The sequence below is a fragment of the Nesoenas mayeri genome (genome assembly GCF_963082525.1).
Source record: "Nesoenas mayeri genome assembly, chromosome: 1".
NCBI classification, from domain to species: domain Eukaryota; kingdom Metazoa; phylum Chordata; class Aves; order Columbiformes; family Columbidae; genus Nesoenas; species Nesoenas mayeri.
This window is the reverse complement of record NC_137541.1, coordinates 86,966,633-86,989,841: the sequence shown is the minus strand read 5'-3', so window position 1 is coordinate 86,989,841 and position 23,209 is coordinate 86,966,633. Positions and strand designations below refer to the sequence as shown.

The window sequence follows — 23,209 nt, the reverse complement described above, 5'->3', positions numbered from 1 at the left end:
CCATATCCCTGGGGAAGTTGTTGTGGTGAATGATTGTTCTTACTGTAAAAAATGTCTTTCTTATGTTGAGGTGAGCATGAAGAGCTGCAGTCTCTAGGAAGGACCTGCATAGGACTTCATGAAGGACCCCATGGTGGAGCAGGGGAACAGCATGAGCAGGAAGGAACAGCAGAGACAAAGTGCTGTGAACTGACCACAACCCTCACTACCCATCTCCTTGTGACACTCGGGGAAGGAGGGACAGAAGAATCACGTGTGAAGTTCAGCCTGAGAAGAAAAAGGGGGTGAGGGAAGGTGTTTTTAGTTTTGTTTTTATTTCTCACTATCCTGCTCTGTTTTTAATTTGCCATAAATTAATCTTTCACCAGGTCAAGTCTGTTTCGTCCATGATGGTAACTGGTGAACAATCCCCTGTCTTTATCTTGACCCATGAGGTTTTTTTTTTCATCTTACCTTCTCCCCCTGCCCTGCTGAGGAGGGAGAGTGAGACAGCAGCTAGGTGGGCAGCTGGCGGCCAGCCAAGGTCAGCCCACCACCACTACAAAGGAAATATTCTCTCATCTCACCCCAAATCTCAGCCATACTCCACAGACAGGTGCCCCTAACGTGCCATCAGAGCTGGGCTAGGTCCGGATCCGCTCAACTAATACGTTCATTTGCAAGCTTTCTTTGTCAGCAGAGCAGAACCAGTTTCCAACGATTCACTTTTAAGTTTCAACCCCGTCACGGCCTCCCATCAGCTGCCATATGGCCAATAGGCTCTCTCTGTTCTACACACTCATTCTCCCCAGGCGCTGCAATACATCACCTTCCGTTATGGTCTCCATTTCTGTTCATACCCAGAGCCGAGATCACATGCATTTGGGAAAACCACCATCAACCTAGAGAACCTAGGTGCCAGGTGCCAGCAGAACCTGGACTGGCAGCAAGACCTTACTGACGCTCTGGCAGGAGAGGAGGAGACTTCAAGGCCAACATCTGTTGAGCTGCTTTCTGAGCATCAACTTCGTTCTTCTTTTGTTTCAGCTGTAGCTGGGTGAGATCAATTACAGCAGGTGACAAACACAAGGAGACAGAAACACAGAGGCAGAGAGGAAGGAAAAGAGGTAAGGAAACTTTATTTCTTTCTCTGAGAAAAGGGGCAAATCTGTTTTCGTTTTTTTTTATGTTACAAATTTTACTATTCCGCACAAGTTGCTGTTTCGGCACGGATGGATTGGTTTTGCTCCACTTAAAGGTCTGATGTAAAACCATCTTGAACTTTTGACTTGATAGTACTTTTGGCTGTGCAATCCTCAAAGGCCTTTTACTTTTAGCTAATAAGTGATTGTCACCCTGGACTTTTCCCTGAAAGGGGCAAAACAACGGGAGCTACAAGAAGCTCAACCAGCCTCAGAGGCTGGAGATCTCATAGATCTTTTAAATCCATGTATAAGGAAAAATGTCAGATATGAGGGCCTGTCTCTGGTGACTGTATATCCCCCAGGGTTGGAAATGCACTGGGGAGCAGCCCTCCACCAGCTGCCACTTGCTATCACCTTCTCCATGTGCCCTCCAGGAAGGAGAACATTATTCTAAAAAAAGCCTGAAAAAATAACAAGATGTCGGTCTCTAGCTAACTAGGGGCATCTGCTGACATCTGTACAAGCTGAGACCAGAGGGGTTTGTTCTGCTAATCCAGGCTGACTGGCTCACTGCCTGACACTGGCTGCCGATGCAGCCTGATCCACTTGCTCAGGGCTGAGCAAGCAGTGTTTCTTGGAGAAAGAGTAATCCTTTCTATATAAGGACACCAGCAAAGTGACTTGCCTTACTCTTTCATAGGCTGCTGCACTGTTCTAAATGGGAGTTTCATTTCTGGTTGAATTTTTAAACTTTCAGGTAGCGTATCCTACTCAACCTTCATCACCCACTTCAAATATTCCTCTACATGGTGCATTGAGGTTGAGCTCAGGTTGCTACTTAATGTTCTCTACTATAAACTAAACAATTCTCTTGAGACACTGGTGCACATTAGCCTCAAATCAGTTCACAGCCTTTTGCTTTTTTCCCCAGTGTTTCATAAACATGGCTGCCAAATCCGCCTGCAATACAGCAGGGTTTGCCACATCTCAATTGGGCGTCTGTCCCATTCCCACTTGTGGTTCTCAGCTGGCCAGGGACTCTGTCTACACAATCTGCTGCCACCCCCTGTATTCATCAGAGAAAAATTGAGGAGGGGTGTCTCCTGGGCTCCCCAGATGTAATGGATGTATTTTTGCTCTGAATGGGCAGGTCTATGCCATTTTGCTGTGCTGACTTTATAAATATGTATACAGACCCTTCTCCAGTCTGGGCTGCACATCAAGTATGCTGCATGGTAGGATCTCACTGTTCCCATTTTGGCAGCTGTGTGAATGATACCTGAACATCAAACCATGCATACATATAGCTTGGGAAGGTGATGGAGGGCATGACTTCAGAGGGCATCTCAGTGCCTTTGCTAGTCACAGCCTCCAGTGGCTTTAGAAAGTCACCCCTGGGCTGCATTTGCAAACTGCAGGATGAAAGGCTGTGGAGCTAAAATGAAGAGAGTTAGGAGGAAAGAAGGGGGCTAAGTGTAGGGGCAAAAGTTCAGAAAGGAAGTGCTGCAATGCTGGTGAGGCAAAGGCAGATCTTGGCTTCCCCGTAGGCTGCTGGAGGGGTTAGCGGCTGCAGGGAGAAGCCCAGGCTGTGGAGACAGAGCTGCTTCACATGGCCTCCACATGGTTCCAGGCACACGGCAAGGCCACAGGAACTTTAGGGCTGTAGGAAGCCCAACTGACACTGACACAGTGGCCTCACCATCCTGCCTCCTCCTGATGGTGGGACCTGTCTCTGGAGGGGGTCGGCAGATTTCACCTGCCTGATCTCAGGGACTCCTCCCGCAGCAGCTCCCAAGGGTGGCAGCTGCTCTCTGCTGAACGGCCCCAGGCACTCGAGGGGACATCAAGGCAGGGTTGGCCAGTCTGGAAGTGACAGTGGGGCCCATGAAATGACCTTCACTGCTATCATCTCTTTGATCTCTGGTGGCTATTTTTTGTTGCATTCGGTCTCTTACCCTGCCTGCTGCTCGCATGTGTTTGCTTTAACGTTAAACAGTAATTTCAAAGACCGGCTTTGATTTAGATGTTTAAACTGTGAAAAAGAGAGGTGACCCTCTGCAAGCCAGGTCCCCAAAGCCAATCCAACCTGATGTGCGGGGACAAGGGGCAGCTGTGTCCCTTCTGTCAGGCCTGGCAGCCATGGCAAGGGGAAATGCCGTGCGGCAGCAGAGGAGAGGTGTGAGAGCCCTGGAGCGGATGGACGGTGGGGAGGCGCTCCCACCCCAACCCAGCGAGCTGCTGCCAGATCAAAAGCACAGCCACAAGCAAGAGCGAGAGAAAAAAAAAAAACAAACAACAAGAAAACCACACTGCATGAAAGAGGCACAGGAACACAGAGAGGGAGGGAGATGGCCTACTCAAGAGCGGTTTCTGAGTTTTTGGTGTTTGGTTGTTTTTTGAGTTTTTTTAATTTCAGTTTCCTCTTGTGTCATGCCAGCACCAGCCTGGGGAAGAGCTCTCTGCAGCCCTTGCTCACTGGTGCTGGGTGCTGGAGCGAGCGAGGGGCTGCCAGCCCCTCTCCCAAGCAGATGTTCTCCAGGCCAGACCGGTCCTGCAGGCATCATCCCCCAGACACCTCACTACCCCAGCTCATCTTTTCCTATCCCTCAGAGAGGCAGGCGTTATTAAAATAAGTCAAGAAGGAAATTAAACCCTTTTAATAAGAGGGGGAAGTTAAAATGAAATGGAAATCAATGTTCACTTGGGAGGGAGCCCTGCTCTTCTGTTGCTAGACGTGCTAATAAATCAAGTGTGCCTGGACTGTTTCTGGCAAAGAGGCCAGCCGGCATGAGATGGTCTGGGCCATTAAACTCACTTAACCTCCAAAATGAACTGGCGACATGCCAGCCGCCTAATGGGAGTGGTCCCTGGCCCTGCTAACACCTAAATGCATCTTGGGAGTTGCTTGGGAGCGCGAGAGTTGTCCTGGGCCAAAAATCTGTCGGGAAATGTTCTAGCAATTTAACAGGGCTGATGAGTGTGTTTCAGTGCCTGGGGACATCCCCTGACACCACTTAATTTATGAGTACCACCATAAGATACAGCTGGGCTGCCTGTAAGGAGGTTGCGGGTCTGCTGGAGGCATCTGCTAATGAAAATTAACATAGCAGAGCCTTACCCACTGAGATCTGTGAACTCCAGAGTAGCAATGCTTGTGATCTGACCTGGAAAGGTACAGAAGGAGATAGAAAGAGAGCAGGAAAATAGAAAGTGGCACGCATGAGAAGTAGAGATAATCAGTAGACAAAATGTATGAAAGAAATGCCAGTTGAAGGCAGCCCATTTTCCTCATTGACTTGCAACATGTAGGTGGGTAAACATCAAATTGTAGAGATTTGCCACAGAAATACAAAGATTAGTGTGAATGAAGGAGGAATGCAGAACATGTGAAACCACGAGAAGAAACAGAAAAACAAAGGTAGATCACTCTGAATCTACAAAGCTGCACAAGTTCAGTGGTTCACCAGTCCCACGGTGCTCTGATTGTGGGGTTTCACTCAATACCAGATAGCAAGAAGGCAAAGAACAAATTGAAGCCATAAGATGACAGGAAAATAGAGGTTCCCAGCTAGAACAAAATGATGGGGTGTGACTCAGCAATCTGATTAATTTTTACCTGTTCCATTACCTTCAGGTTTTATATAAAGTTTAAGGACTTAAAATATTTGAAACCCAGCACTGGCCCTGTTAATTTGTAGATATCATTTTAGAGTGGGGATTGACTTTTCCTGCTGGTCCCTCTAGGACAGGTGATGTAAGTGTTCACACCAGGGATGAGGTTTCTTCTGTCGTTTCAGGAACTGATCTTACCCGGGGCCCTACGCCAGTTCTCAGTTATGGATGTTTCTTTAGAGTGAGATGCATACGGGTGCCTTGTTATTGGCCCTTTCTTTATTCTGTAGCGTAGCCCAGCAAACTGCTTGATCACTGCTACTGCATCTTATTAGAAGTGATCTCTAATCACATGCGCTGGTTCCTTCATTTTACTTTTTTGCACAAAACAGCTCATGCAAATATTCCCAGGTGCTGGGATGGGATTTTTGCATTGTGTGAGGCACGCCAAAAATTTTCTCTGACTGTGGCTTTGCCATCTATGTATCTTCTTATGGTGTATACGGCTGCTGCTTTGCTCTTGCACCTGTATTTTTCAGATGTATATGTGTGTACATTTGTCAAGCTGTCAAATTATCGGTTGTGCTTACCTGATCTTCATGCAGATGTAGTGCTGATGTTTTCATCTACTCTTTGATAGTCACATGTGCTCTGATAATTTAAATTAATTTCAACTTTAAATCATCCTCTAATAGAATATATTATATTTAATATTGTACAATAATACATATAAATATTGTATAAAAATATTCTAGCTTTTTTTTTTAGTTCAATCCCATTATGACTTCAGCCTTCTATGTATTGCACTACCTGCAACAGAAGGTTTCTATTATCGGCTAGAGCTGAGCGACCATCCCACCAACTGTCCTACTGATTTCTCTGAAAACCAGTGTGATGTTTTTGTTAGGGATCCAGATCTCCTTGGGCTTGGATCTCTCATCCATGTCCCCACTACTTATTAGTTCTACTTCTGATATCTGATTTTCTCCATTGGTAGCATCCATAGAATTTTTCCATAGTCCATTAAAACAGGATTTGTCTTTTTCAGCTTGCTTCCCACTGCTTGTCCCTTGAGCTTCACCAGCTTCTACCTGAACCTTCACCTGAGGACATGGAGTTTTTATGTTTCGGATGCTTCAACCCACGTTATGTGCTTATCTATACTGGTTGGATTTTCCCCAGTCTTCGTATTAAAAAGTTCTTACTTTGTGTCAGCAGCTGGGTGCCGTTTTAGTTTAAATAAAGCCTCTCTTGCTTCAGATAAAGCCCACGTTTTCTGTACAGCTCAGTTCCCTTGTTCCTGATGACTCCATACTCCTTTTCTTCACACTGCTCTCTCTGTCACACTTTGCAGCCCTAGCACTCTGCCTCATCTTATGCATGTTTCTAGAAGAATTTCCAGCTTTGATCTTTCTGCCTTACAAGCTAAGTATGCCAGTAAGACCTTTTGTGACCTGTTGCTATGCTGTCAGTGTTCACACAGCACCCTCCAGCTGCCTTCACAAGCGTGGCATCCTCCAACCTTTGCCTCATCTTGACCAGTACTGAGCTTAGAGGTAGGATGCTTCTGATCTGCCCTATATCAGCTGGCTCCCTGGCCCCTCTTGGCTCAGCCACCTTGGCCACAAGAGACCCCTTGGCGGTCTCTGTCTGAGGTTTGGTGGATGCCTTCCAGGTACAAGTCCTCATAGGGCTGACACTTTATACAAGCAACAGGGAAGGTCCACCCCAAGGGCCTCTTGGCATGGGGAGTGTCTGCTTTCGGAGAGGTGTGGTTGCCTCACTGTTTTTGCTCATTTCCAAGACTAGTTAACCAGCTTGGCTTCCTTTTTGTGATGCCTTGGTTTAGGGATGGAGAGCTCAGTAGTCTGCTTGGACCAGCAGCCATAGTCCCCTTCACCTTTTCAGCCCACCCAGCTGCAGGTGGTCCCAGCACTTGCTCTCTGCTACAGTCAGATCCTTCATCTAATTTGATAACTCACCTTTAACATGACTGTTTACTCTCAGTTGCCACTTAAGGTTTTGTTGTCATCAATGCATCTTGCTCTCTCTGACCTCATCCCTCCCTTCTCCCTAGACTTCATGTTGAATAGTCCTAAGAATTCAAGCAAGTCTTTCCAACAACATCAGACTTGGTGGTTATTGATATTTTTAAGAGAAGAAATAAGAAGGCAAAAAAACAAACTAAAGAAAACCAGTAAAAGCCTAAAGATGTCCTTAATCATAGAATCACAAAACTGCATAGAAATATTTAGATGGCAAGGGTCCCCTGAAGGTCTCCAGTCCAACCTCCTGCTCACAGCTGGGCTCCTTCTATCTAGTCAACAGTTCCCTGCTGCAATCTATGGGTGCTGCCTCCTGTTGCTCTCCTGTACACCACTGAGAAGAATGTGGCTCCTTCTTCTAGGTAATATCCTTCAGATAATGGGAGACTGAAATTAGACCCCACCTTGGCTCTCCCTACCAAACCCAGTTCTCTGTCTCTACTTGTATGTCACGTGCTCCAGCCTTCCCACCATCCCAGTGGCCCTTAATTGGACTGTATCCAATTTGTTGACATCTGTCTTGTACTGGAGTCCAAAAATTGGATCCTATATTTTAGATGAGACCTCAGGTATGCCAAATAGAGAGAAATAACTACTTCCCTCAGCCTGCTGGCTGTGGTCTGGCTAATGCAGCCCTGTATGTGTTTAACCTCAATTGCTGCAAGAGTGATGATAACCTGCCATAGAGAAGTAAAAAAGTGCAGAACTCTTGACAACATAAACACCTGCAGCCTGAGGAATGCCAGAAACCTAGGGACCACTAAAATAAAATGTTTAATCCCACACTCTAGGGGGAACTCTGCAGCTGGATTCTTTGTTGAAACATGGGGCTCAGGTGTCTTTAGCTATGAGTTTCCATTTTGCTGCACTCAAGAATGGTGGGTACTCACTGGGAACGTGGGTCAGAACCACCAAGGTCTAAAAATGAAACATTTTTAACACAGCATTTGAGTCTTCCAGGATAGCATCCCTTGGAACCAGCACCACTTCCAGCCCACAGCAAGGAGGAGCATTCCCACAGAGATGGAGTCATGCCGCATGGTGGTGAGCAGCACACTTTGCGTCGTCTTGGTTCTGCATCTGGGTGAGTCCTTGGCTCAGTGAACCCTCCCAGTTCTTAACAGCCTTTCCACAGGTCTCACCACATTTGGGGTTGTTTTAAGCACCTCTTGACTTGCCATTTGTTATATATATTTTATATTTGTTATAACATACCTCATAGGGCTTAAAGCAGGTTCATTCCAGTGATGAAGCTGTGACAGCTGCCTCCTTACCTTGTCTGGCCCACTCCTGCCCTGCCCAGCAGCTCTCTGTGGGGCCATGCAGCGAAGATGAGGACAGAGGGTCTGGAAGCTTGGGGGCTCCCTCTGTCTGTGTCCTATGACTTCAGAGGCAGCAACAGCTCAGGTTTTGGGACTCAGGCTGTTCCCAGCCTGGCTCCTGCTGAGCCTGCCAGCCAAAATCAGGGTGCCTGGAGCCTCACCAGGTTTGGGGAGCTCCCCTGTAGAAGCGCAGGAGTGGGGTTCCTATGACAGCCGTCTTGCACATTGAGCACAGAGTGCAAAATACTGCTCTCCACACTGCCTCCAGCTGCTTGGGGAAAAAACTTGTGTTTCTCAATACAGATTTGCTTTTATAAAGACGATGCTACCGGCTTGCTCAGTTTGACTGCTAATGTTATAAGATTTGGAGGACTTTTTAGTGCTCATTTTCCAAGAAAGGAAGGTGCCTGAGTAAAGCCAAGCCTGCATTTCTTGGATACTCAGCTGTGATTCCTCTGGTTGCAGAGGGAAGATTTAGAGGAAAGATCTAAACTCTTCTGTGCACACTAGCACCAAAAGCAAAGCAAAAGTTACCAACTCTTATAAATAGCATTTATAATTTCACACTTTAAGCAAGTTCACAATTTTCTGTGATCCAATGTGTAATTATTGAAAACATGTATTGGCAGATTAGCTATGTTCTCAGAGGAATATGTAACTTGTGAAAAACCCTCCCCTAGACTAAGGTAAACTTTTTATTTTGCATTTTTGCGGGTCTCCAATACAAGGGTCACCTGAGTGATCTGCAGGTTAGGTAATCCTGAGAGATCCATTTCCTTCTTATAGTCTCCTGCAGATATCCTCTTTACAGTGAAAGAAAGGAGGTGGTTCTTCCAACAATCTGCTCCTAATGTTTCTTCAGCTTTATACATCCTACTTCTTTAACTGTCACATAGCCCTCATCTCAAGAACACAGACCTGGCATTGGGCCAGCCTTATTTCTTTGGTTTTCACTTTGTCCTTTCATTTTCTGGGTTTTCAGTCTTGCTCCATGCAACAACTGGAAGAAGGGGTGAGCAAATTTGCAGGTGCTGCCTCAAGTCTTGACTGGGGAGTAAAGGAGGGATGGCATATGCCGTCCTGCCTTTGCTACCAGTAGGACAACAAAATCTCATCCAGTGGGAAAAGACTGTTTCAGTAAAACTGTTGACATCTCAAAATTGTGAATCATGGGGAGTCTCCTATGAGGACAGACTGAGAGAGTTGGGGTTGTTCAGCCTGGAGAAGGCTTCAGGGAGATCTTATTGCAGCCACTCAGTACTTAAAAGGGGCTGATAAGAAAGATGGGGACAGACTTTTTAGCAAGACCTCTTGTGATAGGACAAGGAATAATGGCTTTAAACTAAAGGAGGGGAGATCCAGGCTACACATGAGGAAGAAAATTTTTATAATGTGTGTGGTGAAACAGTGGCACAGGTTGCCCAGAGAGGTGGTAGATGCCCCATCCCTGGAGACATTCCAGGCCAGGCTGGATGGGGCTTTGAGCAACCTGGTCTAGTTGAAGATGTGCCTGCTTATTGCAAGGGGAGGTGGACTAGATGACCTTCGAAGGTCCCTTCCAACTCAAATATCCTGTGATTCCATGTATCTACCACAACCACTGGCATTTTTCCTCTTTCAGAATGTATGTGAAACAGAATAACCATTAGCCAGGTAAAGAGCCAAAAGTGAAGTGGAGGGAATCTATGGAGCTGAAAAGGAAAGGAATTGGTCGATGAGACAAAGACATGAAAAAATCAGAAATTTAGGTCAATCTTCCCAGTATCTGCGAAATGGAGGAGAAATATCTGCATCTTTCTGGAGGGATGGGAGGTATTAACTTGCTGGTTTTGGTGGGTATTGACTTTCAGGTCTGATCTCCATTATGGCACAGCAAAATGAAGTACAGATTGGTGTCGCAGGACAGGCAGTCATCCTGAATTGCAGAGGCATAACTCGTAATGCAGTTGTGACCTGGAAGCACTACAAGCTTGTTATTAAAAAGTCATCTATTACCCCTTTGAAAGGCAAGCCTCCCAATTCACCACCCCTTCTCCCCAGTATATGGCTGAGAAACCTCTTCCCTCCTAACCAAGCTTATTTTTTCAAAAGGCAAAGCTACCATGAGTGATCGATCGGAAATTATCCCCAGCAGTAACCACCTGAAGGTGATGGACTTAAGGCTCTCTGATGCTGGCATCTACACCTGTGAATATGAGTCTCACACAGTCAGTATCTCACTACATGTCTTCAAATGTGAGTGATTAAAGGGCTTTTGTCCCTGAAGAGGTGAGGTGGGGGAAGATTTTGGAGCTCAGAGAGACTTCTCTGCTGGGATTCTTTATCCAGCTGCTATATCTTCAGTCCTGAGCAGGGCAGAAGGTCCCCATATTCTCTTTGCTATAATGCTCGTCCCTCTCTCACAGGAGGAGTAGTTGACTTACTGGTTGCGCTTTTTCTTTTTATAGTGATGATCTCTTTAGATGGGCACTTCCTGCCAAATGAAGACCTTGAGTTGACTTTAATGCAAAATTCATCCCATCCTCTACCCAATCTCAGCATCACATTGTTTAACAGTAACAACAACAATGTAACACCCATGGTATCAGGAGACAACGCTCCTCAAAAATACACAGTGAAGTTAAAGAAACTGGAGGCTACAGACAGCGGGACTTGGGCATGTCGTGTCCATTCAGACTCTCCATTGATTAATCAGAACATCCCCTTTGATGTAAAGGTATTAGGTATGTCACAAGAAAAATGCAACTCACATGCAGCCTCAGGATCCAGCTCATGAGCTGAGCTGTCACTTTCCAGCATCCCAAGCAATGGTGCTCCAGGGTTATTTGCCCACTGCAGCCTGGGGATTTCTCTGCTGACTGAGCTCTGTCCCACACTTGCTCCCATTTTCCTCTCCAGACTTGCCCTAAAATATTCCACTCTCCTTGGGGTCTATTTTTTTCAGCTCTGGTAAGCTTGGGAGCTTTGGGTCTTTAAACCTGTTCTCAGACACTGACTATTTATCCTTCCTGGGATATCTCTTGGCTTTTCTTCAAGTCATCTTTCAACTGAGCATAGCACACATTTCTCCAAATCAAGGGTGGACATAGGGAAGTGTGGCCATGGCTTTCCTTGCCTCTGTATTCCTTGTCTCTTCTGAATTCAGGTTTTCAGAATCCAGACTTGGAAAGAAAGTATGCAACTGTTGGTAGCACTGTCATCTTGCCATGGCATCTGAACTTCCAGAAGATAAAATGGAAAGAAGGTTTCACAGGACAACTGAATTGGAAACAACAGGAAAGTGCACCTGCTCATGAACTACTTGATTTCAACATCACAGCATGGGGACAGCAACATAAGACCAAAAAAATCAACCACTTTTGGTTTGAAATACCTGAAGGCAAATTTGGAAGCACCATAGAAGTGAAACTCTCCAAAGTCAATTTCAACCACTCTGGGCATTACCAGTGCCAGCTGGCATACAACAGCAGATATGTGCAGAGCAAGATAGAGCTAGTGGTGATGAAAGGTGAGAGAAAGTGGCTCAAGAGATGAAGTTGCAGAAAACTGGAAGCCACAAGAGTATGGATAAACCTCTCTTCCCATCCTCTCTTTCCCATGTCTTTTTCTTACCTTCACAGTCTCAGCTAACCCTGCTGGGCCGCTCGCCAGAGGGGCCAAGATGACCCTGACCTGCCAGGTCTCTAGCCCACTCCCACCTAACACACATTTGCGCTGGGAACGTGTGAATGGGACTCAGATGGATGTCAAGAAGTCAAAGCAGCATGAAGTAAAGTTGGAGGTGAATGTCAGCACTGCAGGGCTGTGGATCTGTCACCTCATAGAAGACAATGACTTGATGATCAGCCTCAGCTACCCTGTGGGTATGGAAATTAGCATCACATCCCTGCCTTCACTCAACAGCTTTAAAATTCTCTTTGTATCTGTCTCTGAATACTTATTTTCTTCCACAGAGGAAGCTCCTGTTTGGATTAGTTATGTGGTAATTGGAGCAAGTATTGGAGGCAGTGTGTTGGTGTTTGTCCTTGCATGCCTGTGCACCATCAGTGGTATAAGCTGGCAACGGAGAAGGGTGAGTGCCCCAGTCCCTGTGAAAGGTGAAGAGATGACAGTCTCCCCAAACCATAGGAGGAGTCTGATTTTCTGTCTGGATGTAGGGCAGAACAAATAGGCAATCCTTAGACTCAAAGCAAAGTGTTAGAGATGGGCAGTCTGCAGATGTCAGACAGTATTTTACCACCACTTCAGAGGTGAAGCATTAAAAAAATCCAGTTGTTATTTATCCCCTCTCTCCTGGCAGCAACGGGCAAAAAGGATGGTACAAGCACGACAATACTTGCTGGAAAACAAGACGTGTCAGTGTCAACAGTAAGTGGTAATGAGGGCATCTGGAATGGGCAAAGACTCCGGTTTCAAGACAGGGGATCCTGATGGTCAAGTGGGAGAAAATGGAGCTTGAGCCTGCTTGGTGCTACAGTACAGCTGTGTTTCAGCATTTTCAGCTTTTACTCATGTTAAGTCATCTTTAAGGGTTCAATGAAATAGATAGGTTTAATGAACTTCCTGTTATGCCCTGAACCCATGGTAGTAGCACTGTGCTGGAAAACTTTTGAGTAGAAAGGTTTCACTTGAATTACCTTGATGTTGAGAGATGTTGGCCAAACCCAAACAGGAGCTCCAAAGTCCTTTGATGGGTTAGATAGTAGATCTGGGACCTGGATATCAAGGTTGTGGAGGTGGAAGACACACAACCAAGCTCAAGGATGAAACACACATTTTAAAAAGCTGTGATGTCCATAATGTGATTCCAGCTCTGCTAGAATAGTGCTGGACTGCGATTTGTGAAAATTGCCAATAAACTTATCGGAGCAAATAAAAAGAGGAGAAAACCACAGCACACTGTGAACCATGCCCTCTCCCAAAGGCCTTAGGTGATAGGAGATACACCATCATGTCCTGTCCCTTTTCATCAAAGCAAGGATTTCCCAGCAGAGAAGCTGCCTTTTTCCAGGTATTTAAGCTTATGTGATATCAGGCATCACAAGCAGTTTTGAGGAAACACTGGCAGCTATTCTGTCAGTGGAAGTGGAGAGCTATGGACAGTATAAATGATCGCATTAACCAGTTCAATGGATGTATAGGTACAGAACTGTATTTCTGCTTAATTTTCACTGGTGACAGTGGCAAACTGTGATAATTTCACCTTATTTTTTTTTTTCCACTGTCACTGCGAATTCAGTGAGAATGTTTATTGGCATTCATATCTGGGAGGTATAAGCTGTGAAGAGTTGGTTAGTATAACATGTCAAAGAATTCACTTTGTTTTCACCTACTTTTAATCAAAGTTAAAAAATAACCTCCATAAGAAGAAGACAAAGCCCATACAACTACATCAGAGACCAGATAAATCTGTGCGATACAAGTGCTGATACTGTTGTTCTTTAACTCTCTTTGCCAAGTCAGCAGCTCAGTGTAACTGAAACCTAAACCACAGCCATGTGGATGCACAAGTAACCGTTTGCATCCCCAGCTACAGAAGTGGGCAGTCGTTCTCTACAATAAGCAATAAAAGTGGGGGGTTGGCTGGCTTTGAGATACCCAAGTGAAGCCTTTCACCTCTACAATACTGGCACTCACATCACACTTTTCTCTTGCAGTCGGCTGAATAAGTAGTATTGCAGCACTGAAGTCAGAAGGACTGATGAAGTCTCTGCTAGTACCTAAACACCTGCCATCACATAGTGCTCTGTGAATCCATCTCACTGTCTCCTGTTTTGATGTAATTCTTCATTTCTTCATCATTCCCCCAGCCTAATGTCCTGGAGGGATGTTGTCTGGCTAGGAGCTGATGGACAACACAAGAAACCCTTAAAGATTAGGTTTGATACCCAGTTCTATAATGAGAGACACTGAATAGAAGATGCATATATATGTATACATACCTATATGCTTGTATTTTGTTCTTGCACTTAATTTGACCTTCTTATGGAACTGATTCTATGCACTTCTTTTATCTGCCTGAGCTACAATAAATTACTTGAGGGTTGGGTTGTTCTGGTTTTTTTTGCAAGCTGGGCTATATTTTTTCCTGAGGCATTCTCATCTGGTTCAAATTCATATATCTTCCTTTCCTGCTAGGATGTGGAATCCTGATTCTCACTATCTCCCTCCACCCTGGCAGCCATGAGCCTTCCTTAACCCACCAGCCCTCTGCTCTCCATGAAACCTGTCCATCCTCATTTTCCTTTCCTGGGCAGTCTGAGCCCTACAGTGGCCCCCAGCCCCATTCCTCAGTCTGTACTTTCATGTGTCCCACAACAAACCAATGCACAAGTGAAAAAAACATGAGCAGTGGGATAAATCAGGATTAATTTTGCCAGGAATGTAGTTCAGGATACCAATGGCTTCTGGAAATCAGAGTCTGAAGAAGTTGTGAATGTCGATCTAGGAGGTAAGTTTGGGAAGGGGGTGACCAAGTCATTTCCTAGGGAAACAAACCAGCCTTGGACTGTGCAAGCCCACAGAGTGCAGAGAAGAGATCCTTCTGAGAAAGCCACCAAAAATGGCTCCTTGATGGCTCAAGGAGATGGGAAGAGGGAGTAAAAAGTCCAGGAAATTTAGGATGGAAGTAAAAGTGTGTTGCAGAGATGCCAAAATGTCCTGAAAGAAAAATACTGTTAAAAAACATACACAGAAGCCTTGTGTTTGTATAAGCTATTCTACTGTCTGCTAGCAATGGGTCAGAAAGGCTTTGAGGTCCTACAGCTGCTGCTGGCTGCAGTCCAGTTTTGCTTGTTTGTGCTGGGCTTGCTGGGGAGAGGCAGAGAGGGGCACTGGGCTGTGGGAAGTGCTCCCCATGAGGTAGACCCCTCCTCCAGGATGCTCAGTGCTGGAGGAGGGGGTTTCCCTGTGGCAGCCACATGAGCATCATAATGTTACTGACAGTAAAAAGGCAGATGGCAACAACGGCAGAAACGACACCTGTGAGCTGGGTGAAATCTTCCCCCCACCCCAGCCCCATTTCACTCCAGGAGTGGGGACACAGCCCCAGGCAGCTGTGGCAGCAGATGTAGGCCACCACGAAAGTCATGCCTGCTCCTCCACCACCTGACAAAGGCTCGTGACAATGTCATTTGCCTTCCCCATAGCTTGTGCTTATGCACACAAAACTACATTACTTTTGGAAAAGCCTTGGTCCACATCCTGGTGCACATAGTTGCTCCTCCTGCTCCTGTCCTGTCCCTCAACTATAGACTCATAGAATAATTTGGGTTGGAAGGGACCTTCAAAGCTCATCTAGTCCAGCCCCCTGCAATAAGCAGGGACATCTTCAACTAGATCAGGTTGCTAAGAGCACCATCCAGCCTGGCACTGAATGTCTCCAGGGATGGGGCATTTACCACCTCTCTGGGCAACCTGGGCCAGTGTTTCACCACCTTCATCATAAAAAAATTCTTCCTTGTGTCTAGCCCGAATCTTCCCTCCTGTAGTTTAAAACCATTACCCCCTGTCCTATCACAAGAGGCCCTGCTAAGAAGTCTGTCCCCATCTTTCTTATCAGCCCCTTTTAAGTACTGAGTGGCTGCAATAAGATCTTCCTGGAGCTTTCTCTTCTCCAGGCTGAACAACCCCAATTCTCTCAGCCTGTCCTCACAGCAGAGGTGTTTCATGCCTCTGATTATTTTGTGACCTCCTCTGAACCCTCTCCAGCAGGTCCATGTCTTTCCTGTGGGAAAGACATTTTCAGCTAGTGCATTTTCAGCTAGCTCTGAACTGCCAGTGTAAATTGAGAGCCAGTTGAGGCTGATCAGTCTGCTAAACAAGGCACCATCAAGGTTTAAGGAGAGGTCAGTTTTGGAAGCTGTATGAGGGAATTTGAGTCCAGGGTCAGTGGTGGTCAATATAATGATCATGACCAAGTGCTTGGCATAGTTCTTTCTACCAAAACCAAACCCTGCTCCTGCAGTCCAGACCCTGGCAGCTGAACCAACTACCTCTGTACCTAAAAATACAAACCTTGACTTTTTCAGTGAGAGGATCAGTCTGACAAAGAGAGACTAAGCTGATAGGGCCTCTGATACTGGGTCCATCAAGCCTAGCTTGTCAAGGATGAAATGCTTGGGCAGCAGAAAATGTGCCCACTTGTGGCTCGGAGAACAGTGAGGTGCGTGTGCTGTCTGACAGTGCTGCCTGCAGCTGTAGGAGTCCAGGAGGCAGAACACCTGCCTCACCACAGCCCTGATCTCATGCTGGCAGGTGGTGGTGCAGTCTCCAAGCCAGGCTGGTCCTCTCATGAGGCGAGGAGTGACACCATGTAGACACATGACCCTCAGCTCAGCAATCCCAGTTCTGCTCTCTTCCAAGGGCTGAAAGAGGCACACTGTGTCCCCACAAGCAACCAAAGGCTGTGTCCCCACTTACAGCTGGGACCAACCTGCAAAGCACAGTCAGGCTCACACTGCCACCATCGATACAGAAGGTCCTTCCACTCATTTCCAGGTGGCCTGGCTGATGTTACAGCAGATGTGATGCGGACACCGGAATACCTGTAAGTACACAGCCGTGTCTACAGATGCACAGCTTCCACTTCTCACATTTGGATGGGCATAACAAGAACTATAAGCCTTCCTCAACACTGCACATTTCCTCAGTAGGTGTCCCCACTTCAGCAGTCATGACCCTGCCCTGCTCTACGTGAAACTCACCTGCAAGCACAAACCACTGTAGGCTCTGATCTCATTAATCTCTTATTTTTTGACAGTTTGTATCTTTTCACATGATGAACTTCTTTGTTCCCTAGATGCACAGACTGCCGTAACTGAGAGAAAAGTCTTTCACAGAGCAAGTCCTAGATGGGCTTTGCTTTCTGAATGCAATACTAAAAGCTTCAGTGTGGGCTTTAGGGCAGCACAGTGGTGGAGGTTCACACCAGGTAAGAACAAGCTTGCACGAAACATGTGTCAATGTAGACATACCTGGTGAGTCCCCAGCTGGAGTGGACTGAGGTCATATCTTGCCCAGGCCTGGGCTGAGGAAATACAACAGTGTGCTCCCTTTCTGACACAACACGCTGTCTTCACAGCCTGTGCGGGACGTGACACTGTGGCAACACTGCTCCTCCACACATTGAAGACAGAAACAAGAAGCCAGGTGTCCCTATCAGATCGCTTTGTGTGGTTCCTTCCTTGTGGCACCCCAGGGCTTTAAATGCTGTGTTGAATGTATCCTGGTCCTCCTTCTCAGAAGGATTTCTCCCTTTGCTAGGTGTAATGAGGGTGTATCTACACTATGCAATAGCATAATGCCTCTGCACAACACAAACCACAGTGATGTACGACTCTACAGAGCAACAAACACAATGACAGACATATTTTTTCATGTGGTGACAGATCATCAGAGTAGCCCTGAGAAGACAGCAGGACTCAGAACAGCATACAGGCCCATGCTTACAAAACAACAGCAACCAGAGTGCAGTGATGTGGAAACATCATGGAAAGCAAGAATTTAGAATAAACTGAGACATGTTTGTTTTCCCTAACATGTTGGTCTTTCTGGTACTACTGTTTCCCACATTTCTGGGCTGCAGAAGGAAAAAAAGCACATGCTTCAGTGCTTTGGACCCACCTCCAATGCATGGGCCCCCACCAGGACCCACAGACCTGCTTGCTTCCGTGGAGAAAAGGGCTTGGATGCAGATGAGGCTGTACTACCCTGTCCAGTTCTGCTGAACCAGAAGCACAGAGGCTGAAATAACCCCAGCCCATAGCCCTACCTCCTCAAGCCCCTCCTGCTTCCCAGTTTATTTCTGCCCTTTGAGTGCAAGGCGAGGCGGTGATCTGGTGGATGCTGTCAGCCCGGATCTGCCGAGGCAGCCCATGTGACTCATGCTCCCCGCGGGCTCTGCAGCGAAGCGCTCACATCCCTCAGCCTTCAGAGCCAAATGACCCTGTGTGTATCTTTACATGTTCCCAAGGTCTAAAAGGGAGGAAGCTGTGCACTTCAGCATCTTCTAGTTTCTTTTTATCTCGGGGCGGATGGGGAGGGGCAGAAAGAACAGCTTTCAGCGTCCATTTGAGTGGCTCATGAGGCTAATGCAGCTGCAGAGAGAGTAGCTTCCATCTACTCTTCTCAGAGGTGAGGGTAGAGTAGGAATAACGGACCCTTGCAGATGCTCAGCTCTGGAGTGATTGCTTTCTGAGTGTACTCCCAGTGCAGTTTAGTGCACAAACATCTGAGCAACACTTCCAAGCCATGGCAGGCTGCCTTTGCCTCATGTGTGTCAGCGTCCTTCCCCAGCATCACCCTGAAGAAGTCTTTGGCTCTCTTCTTGTTCATTTTCTAACCAGCTTAGCTGAGCCTTAAAGGCTCTCCAGATTTGTAGAATTAGAGAACAGCAGAATAAGAGGTGATGGCAGAGACTGACTCGTTGGCAAGGAATCAAAAGGGAAGGAAGAGAGGAGAAACTCATTCTCCTCAATGTTTTGGTACCAGCTGGCTGGTGTCAAAGTGCCTGTTTTAGGCTCTGGTGCTGGGAAGTCCCTCCTCGGAGCTTGTCTGTGTGCTGTGTGGAAAGAAGGTCCTGGAGATGAATAGCAGTAACTGATGCTGGCCCTGTGAGGGCTGTGGCTCCCAGAGAGGCCACCACACCAGCTGGAATGACAAGGAGAGCCAGAGGGCTTCCTGACATAGGCCAGCTGCATTCAGCATGTCAGCAGTGCTCCTGAAATCTCAGCACATTTTTGAATTGAGAAAATACTGCTCTGGTCTTAAGAAACCTCAGACATACCTAGTCAAGTTAGGGAAACAGATAGTAAAAAGAAAGTTGTAATTTTGTGCTACAAATCCAAATAAAAAATGACATCAGCTCCTTTCAGATATCATAGGTTCCCAGATTAATTATTCAAGAGCTCCTAATTATCATTTCTGTGTAGGAGAACAAACAAGTAAGTGTCCTGTAATTTTGGAAAGTGGCACAATTAAATTCTGAAATGATGTTTTTACATCCTTGACAGGCTGGAACGCACTGCACTGGGATATCAGTGAGGCCACAAAGGCAGAAGGGATGTAGAAGGAAAATATCATATACAAATATTTATGTATGTGACAGAGGGGAAAAAAAAAATTAGAAGATGCCTAGTTGTGTAAGGAAATACATTCAACTGTAAACAAGCATCCACAAGTTCAAATTCCAGTTTTTACACTGCAAGTCCTTAATATTTCTGTGTAGCTCATGACTAGCATTAGTCGTCTGTCCCCTGATGTGAGCTATTATTACTTGTCCATTTTGCAGATGAATTATCCAAGTAGTCTCACTAAATCTTTCCATATGGTGCTAGAAATAGAATCTAAGATTTAGATATGACAAACCTACATTGCAGTCACTGTCTTTTCTGAAGCAATATGCTAACACATCTATTTGGCTGGATTCTTGTTAGCCATTAACCACACCCTGCTCAAAGAACCAGGAAGGATGCCAGGAAACCTGCTTGCAAGCAACCCCAGCATGGCCTCACAAAAGGCTGTGCAAGCCATGTTGGGGCTCTGAGGATGGATTTAGTTACATTCATGATCTGTGAGAAACATGTGTGAAACTGCCCATGGTCACTATCAAAGTCCCAAGTAAAAGCATCAAAGCCCTGTGAAGTGAATTTGGCTGTTCTGCTAGTGCTTTTGGTTTTACAATGCTGGTGTTCCTTGCTCGGTTAATGAGCTCTGTTCCTTTAAGAATCCAGGGTGCCTCTGGGAAGCACATTTCCCTGGACCTGCAGAGCTGCTGTCCAGAAATAACTGATCTTGAGGCAACGAACTTTTACAGAAGGCATTTCATATCCTTACATTGTAACACTGGTGTTTCTTTGGGCCTGAATGCCTCAGGATATTCTAGTGAGCTGCTGAACCTTTAGACAGAGATCACCAGTCAGAGACCTGCCTGGCTCTGTAGGAATTAAAAATCACTCCCAGCTCTGTGAATCCTTCTAGGAGATGAGTCCAGGGGTATCTCACTTCTAGGCTGGACTTCCTAGATACACAGGGAGATCTGCACCATGGGGCTTCAGGTTGTCCAGATATGAGCGTTTGTGTTCCTTTGCATCTGCATTGTCGATATGCAGTACATATGCAGTTGTGACCCACCGCTTATCAAAACCAGTGAAACCATGTGTCTGGGAACACTAGGCAAATAAACAGAGTCTTTGAAATCCCTTTAGATGAGATGGATGGACTAGCATCTGCTTGGGAGTATGGCAGCCCCAGAGTGAATGCTCTTCTCCTTCCCCCAGAGTTCATTCTGCTTACAGTAAATCTTCAGTTTTATACTTTTATTCAAACTAAGAACCCAGCCACATTGCAAACACAAGAAGGCTCCTCAAGACAGGACTCGTCCATATCCAGCTCTGCTCACTGATCTCTGTCAGGTGTATCCCAAGCCCTGAAGAGATACTGGGTTGCAGGATGTCCCTACCTGAGTGAAGCTGACGCAGCCAGCACAGAAAGTGCCAGAAACTTGGTTTGCTGTTTCCCTGAGATAATAAGAGGATTTATTCACCCACGCAGGCAGGCTAACAACTCACACTAAGGAGACTCAGCTTCTGAATCAGAAGAGGATGTTAATGTGGAAGTTATCACATTAAGTAATTCATACAAATGACACAACTAGAGCTGCACAAATGTTTACATCTGTGGGTACAGACCTTCTCACTTCAAGACGTAAACCTCACACAAATTATATGAGTTGAAAAGATATGACTGAGAGGGGCCATGATTGTCCCTTCTCACCTCTCTGGCTCCTGCTGTTGCTGGGCTAACCGCTGAGATGGACCATCTTGGGACTGTTCCATCATGGCAGCTCCTGCCTGACAAAGAATAGCCAGAGCACAGCAGCATTGTCACCACTTTATCAAAAATATCTCTTCATGTCTACCTGACACGAAGCCAGATCTATTATAGCGGTTACTGATTCTACTCACTGTCTCTAAAACAGGCCCCAGTGACAACAACCAGTGCAATGCAGACAGCAACAACCAGTGCAATGCAGACAGGTCTTGTCTCAGATATACATACATATATATACATATACATATACATATATATATATATATGTATATGTATAGATATAGATATACCTCTGGAACTGCCTTCACTGCTGTCCCTGGGCCTCAGAACCAGCAGTACCTCCAGTACCTTACTCAGGACTCTTTCTGCTGACCATGCAAACCTCAGATGAAATTCCTTGGTATTCAAGGCACTTGGGATCACCTCAGCCAATATTTAGAATGATATATGAAACTTGCCCTGTCAGAGAGGGTGCTAAAGCCGAGCAGATGCTGGATCTGTAGGGTCAGGTCTACTTTAGCAAACAGGGTGATACAGTAGGAGCAGATCTGTAGAGGAAAACGGCTGATGCTGAGGACTTAGTGGCCATGCTGTGAATGTCTGGGCGCTTACTTCAGACTGTTTCTAGTTCAAAGTAAAGCTGAATTCTCATAGTCCTCAGACCATATCTGTTGCACATCTTGCAGGTTCCTTAAACCTAAATTGTTCATGATCCAAACTGAGGTATTAACTGTTCAGAAACTTGGTGTCCCATTCCACTCCAGTTCTAATGGAGGAAAGAGATGTAGAGATTTTGAGAGACATCAGCTCCTAAAATGATCAAGGACAAGGAAGGTGTTGGTGCCTTCACTTCAGTCACGAGACATCAGCTGAGTAAACTGAGATATCCATTGTCTTGTGTAGGGGGAGGTTTATTCTTCCGACATGACCAACCCGTTCCTCTGAGCACTACTTCTGCTCTGTTTCCTTCTTTCCCTTTCCCTATTTGTGGGACAACGCTGCTGGCTGGTGAAGTCAGCTCTGCTACCATGGCTGACCCTGGAGAGCAGGTACCCTGGGCACCCCGTGCTCCAAGCATCCTTTTGCAGGCCCCTCTGCTAGCTCCTTGCCTTTCCCCTCACACCGGATATCTCTTAGGTTGCCTCCTCACAACCCTCTCTCTTTGGAAACGGGAGCCCGGCGCTTGCTTCTCTCGCAAGTCGTATTCCAGGGGGCGGCCCCCGCGGGGCAAGAGGGATTCATACGAGGTGGAGCCCGCTGGAGCCCGGCAGCAGCAGCAGCCCTTGTGGCTGAGCCCCGGCCAGGACCAGCTCGGGAAGTCGCGCGTTCCCCGGCACAGCCGGGCGCAGCCGACCCATCACCCCGCGCCCCCCGGGACCGCCGCTGCGGGCGCCCGGGCGCCGGGAGGGGCCGGGACCGGGGCCGGGGCGGTGGCTCCCGCGCCCGTCCGGCCGGCCCGCCCCCTGGCTGCTCGGCCCGGCGGTGCTCCCGCCGCCGTCTCCCGCCGCCGCTCCCCGCCCCTCGCCCCTCGCCGTCGCCCCGCCTGGCGGATGGCCGGAGTGCGGGGCCGGGGCGGCTGCCTGCAGCGTCCGCTGCGGCGGCCGGGGCCGGGGGCCGGCACAGCCGGGCAGAGGCGCGCACAGCCGCGCGGGGCGCCCGTCGCCATGGCAGCGCTTGCTCCGGCGAGAGGTAAGATGGGTCCCTCCGGCCCCCGCCGCCATCGGCCCCCGCCGCCGCCTTCGGCCCCCGCTCCGCTCCGCCGCGCACAGGGCGGCGCCGCCGCCGCCGGGCACGGTCGCGCCCCGGGGCGCCCCGTGGGCTCCGCGGCTCCGGCCCCCGCCCAGCCCAGCCCAGCCCAGCCCCGGCCGGCCGCGCCGCCTCGCCGCTGCCCGGTGAGGCCCGGGGCGACCCGGCCCGGGGACCCCCACTGCCCCTCCAGCCGCCGCGGGGGCCGCGGCCGTGCCCGCGCTGCCGGGCGGGGGGCAAAGGGAGGGAGTGGTGGGGGGCAGCACTGCACCCCGGCCCCGAGCCCGCCGGCCGCCCGCATCCCCTGGCACCCCGTTTTTCTCTGCTCTTCCTTGCAATTATTCTGGGTCATCTTCCTCTCAGACCCCCCACCCTTGCCTTCCCCTGAGTCACCAGCCCCAAGAGTCTCTCTCTCCATGCTGGTGAGATAGGCGGTGGGATGATGTGGGGGCTCAGGCCAAGGAGCAGGGTCAGGCGTGGACGGGTTTTCCCAATATGGCCATCAAAGATCTTTCCCGAACTGGCCATC

General features: G+C 47.6%; 1 protein-coding gene across 1 annotated transcript; it reads left to right on the top strand.

The window, feature by feature from the left end:
• Positions 1 to 860: 860 nt before the first annotated feature.
• On the top strand, positions 861 to 14,100 carry CD4 (CD4 molecule). Its single transcript, XM_080355344.1, has 10 exons — positions 861 to 1,106; positions 7,726 to 7,865; positions 9,954 to 10,109; positions 10,195 to 10,338; positions 10,551 to 10,826; positions 11,249 to 11,611; positions 11,724 to 11,966; positions 12,057 to 12,175; positions 12,404 to 12,471; positions 13,761 to 14,100. The coding sequence occupies exons 2-10, from the start codon at positions 7,805 to 7,807 to the stop codon at positions 13,774 to 13,776; spliced, it is 1,446 nt and encodes a 481-aa protein (XP_080211470.1). The 5' UTR covers positions 861 to 1,106; positions 7,726 to 7,804; the 3' UTR covers positions 13,777 to 14,100.
• The last annotated feature ends 9,109 nt before the right edge of the window (positions 14,101 to 23,209 follow it).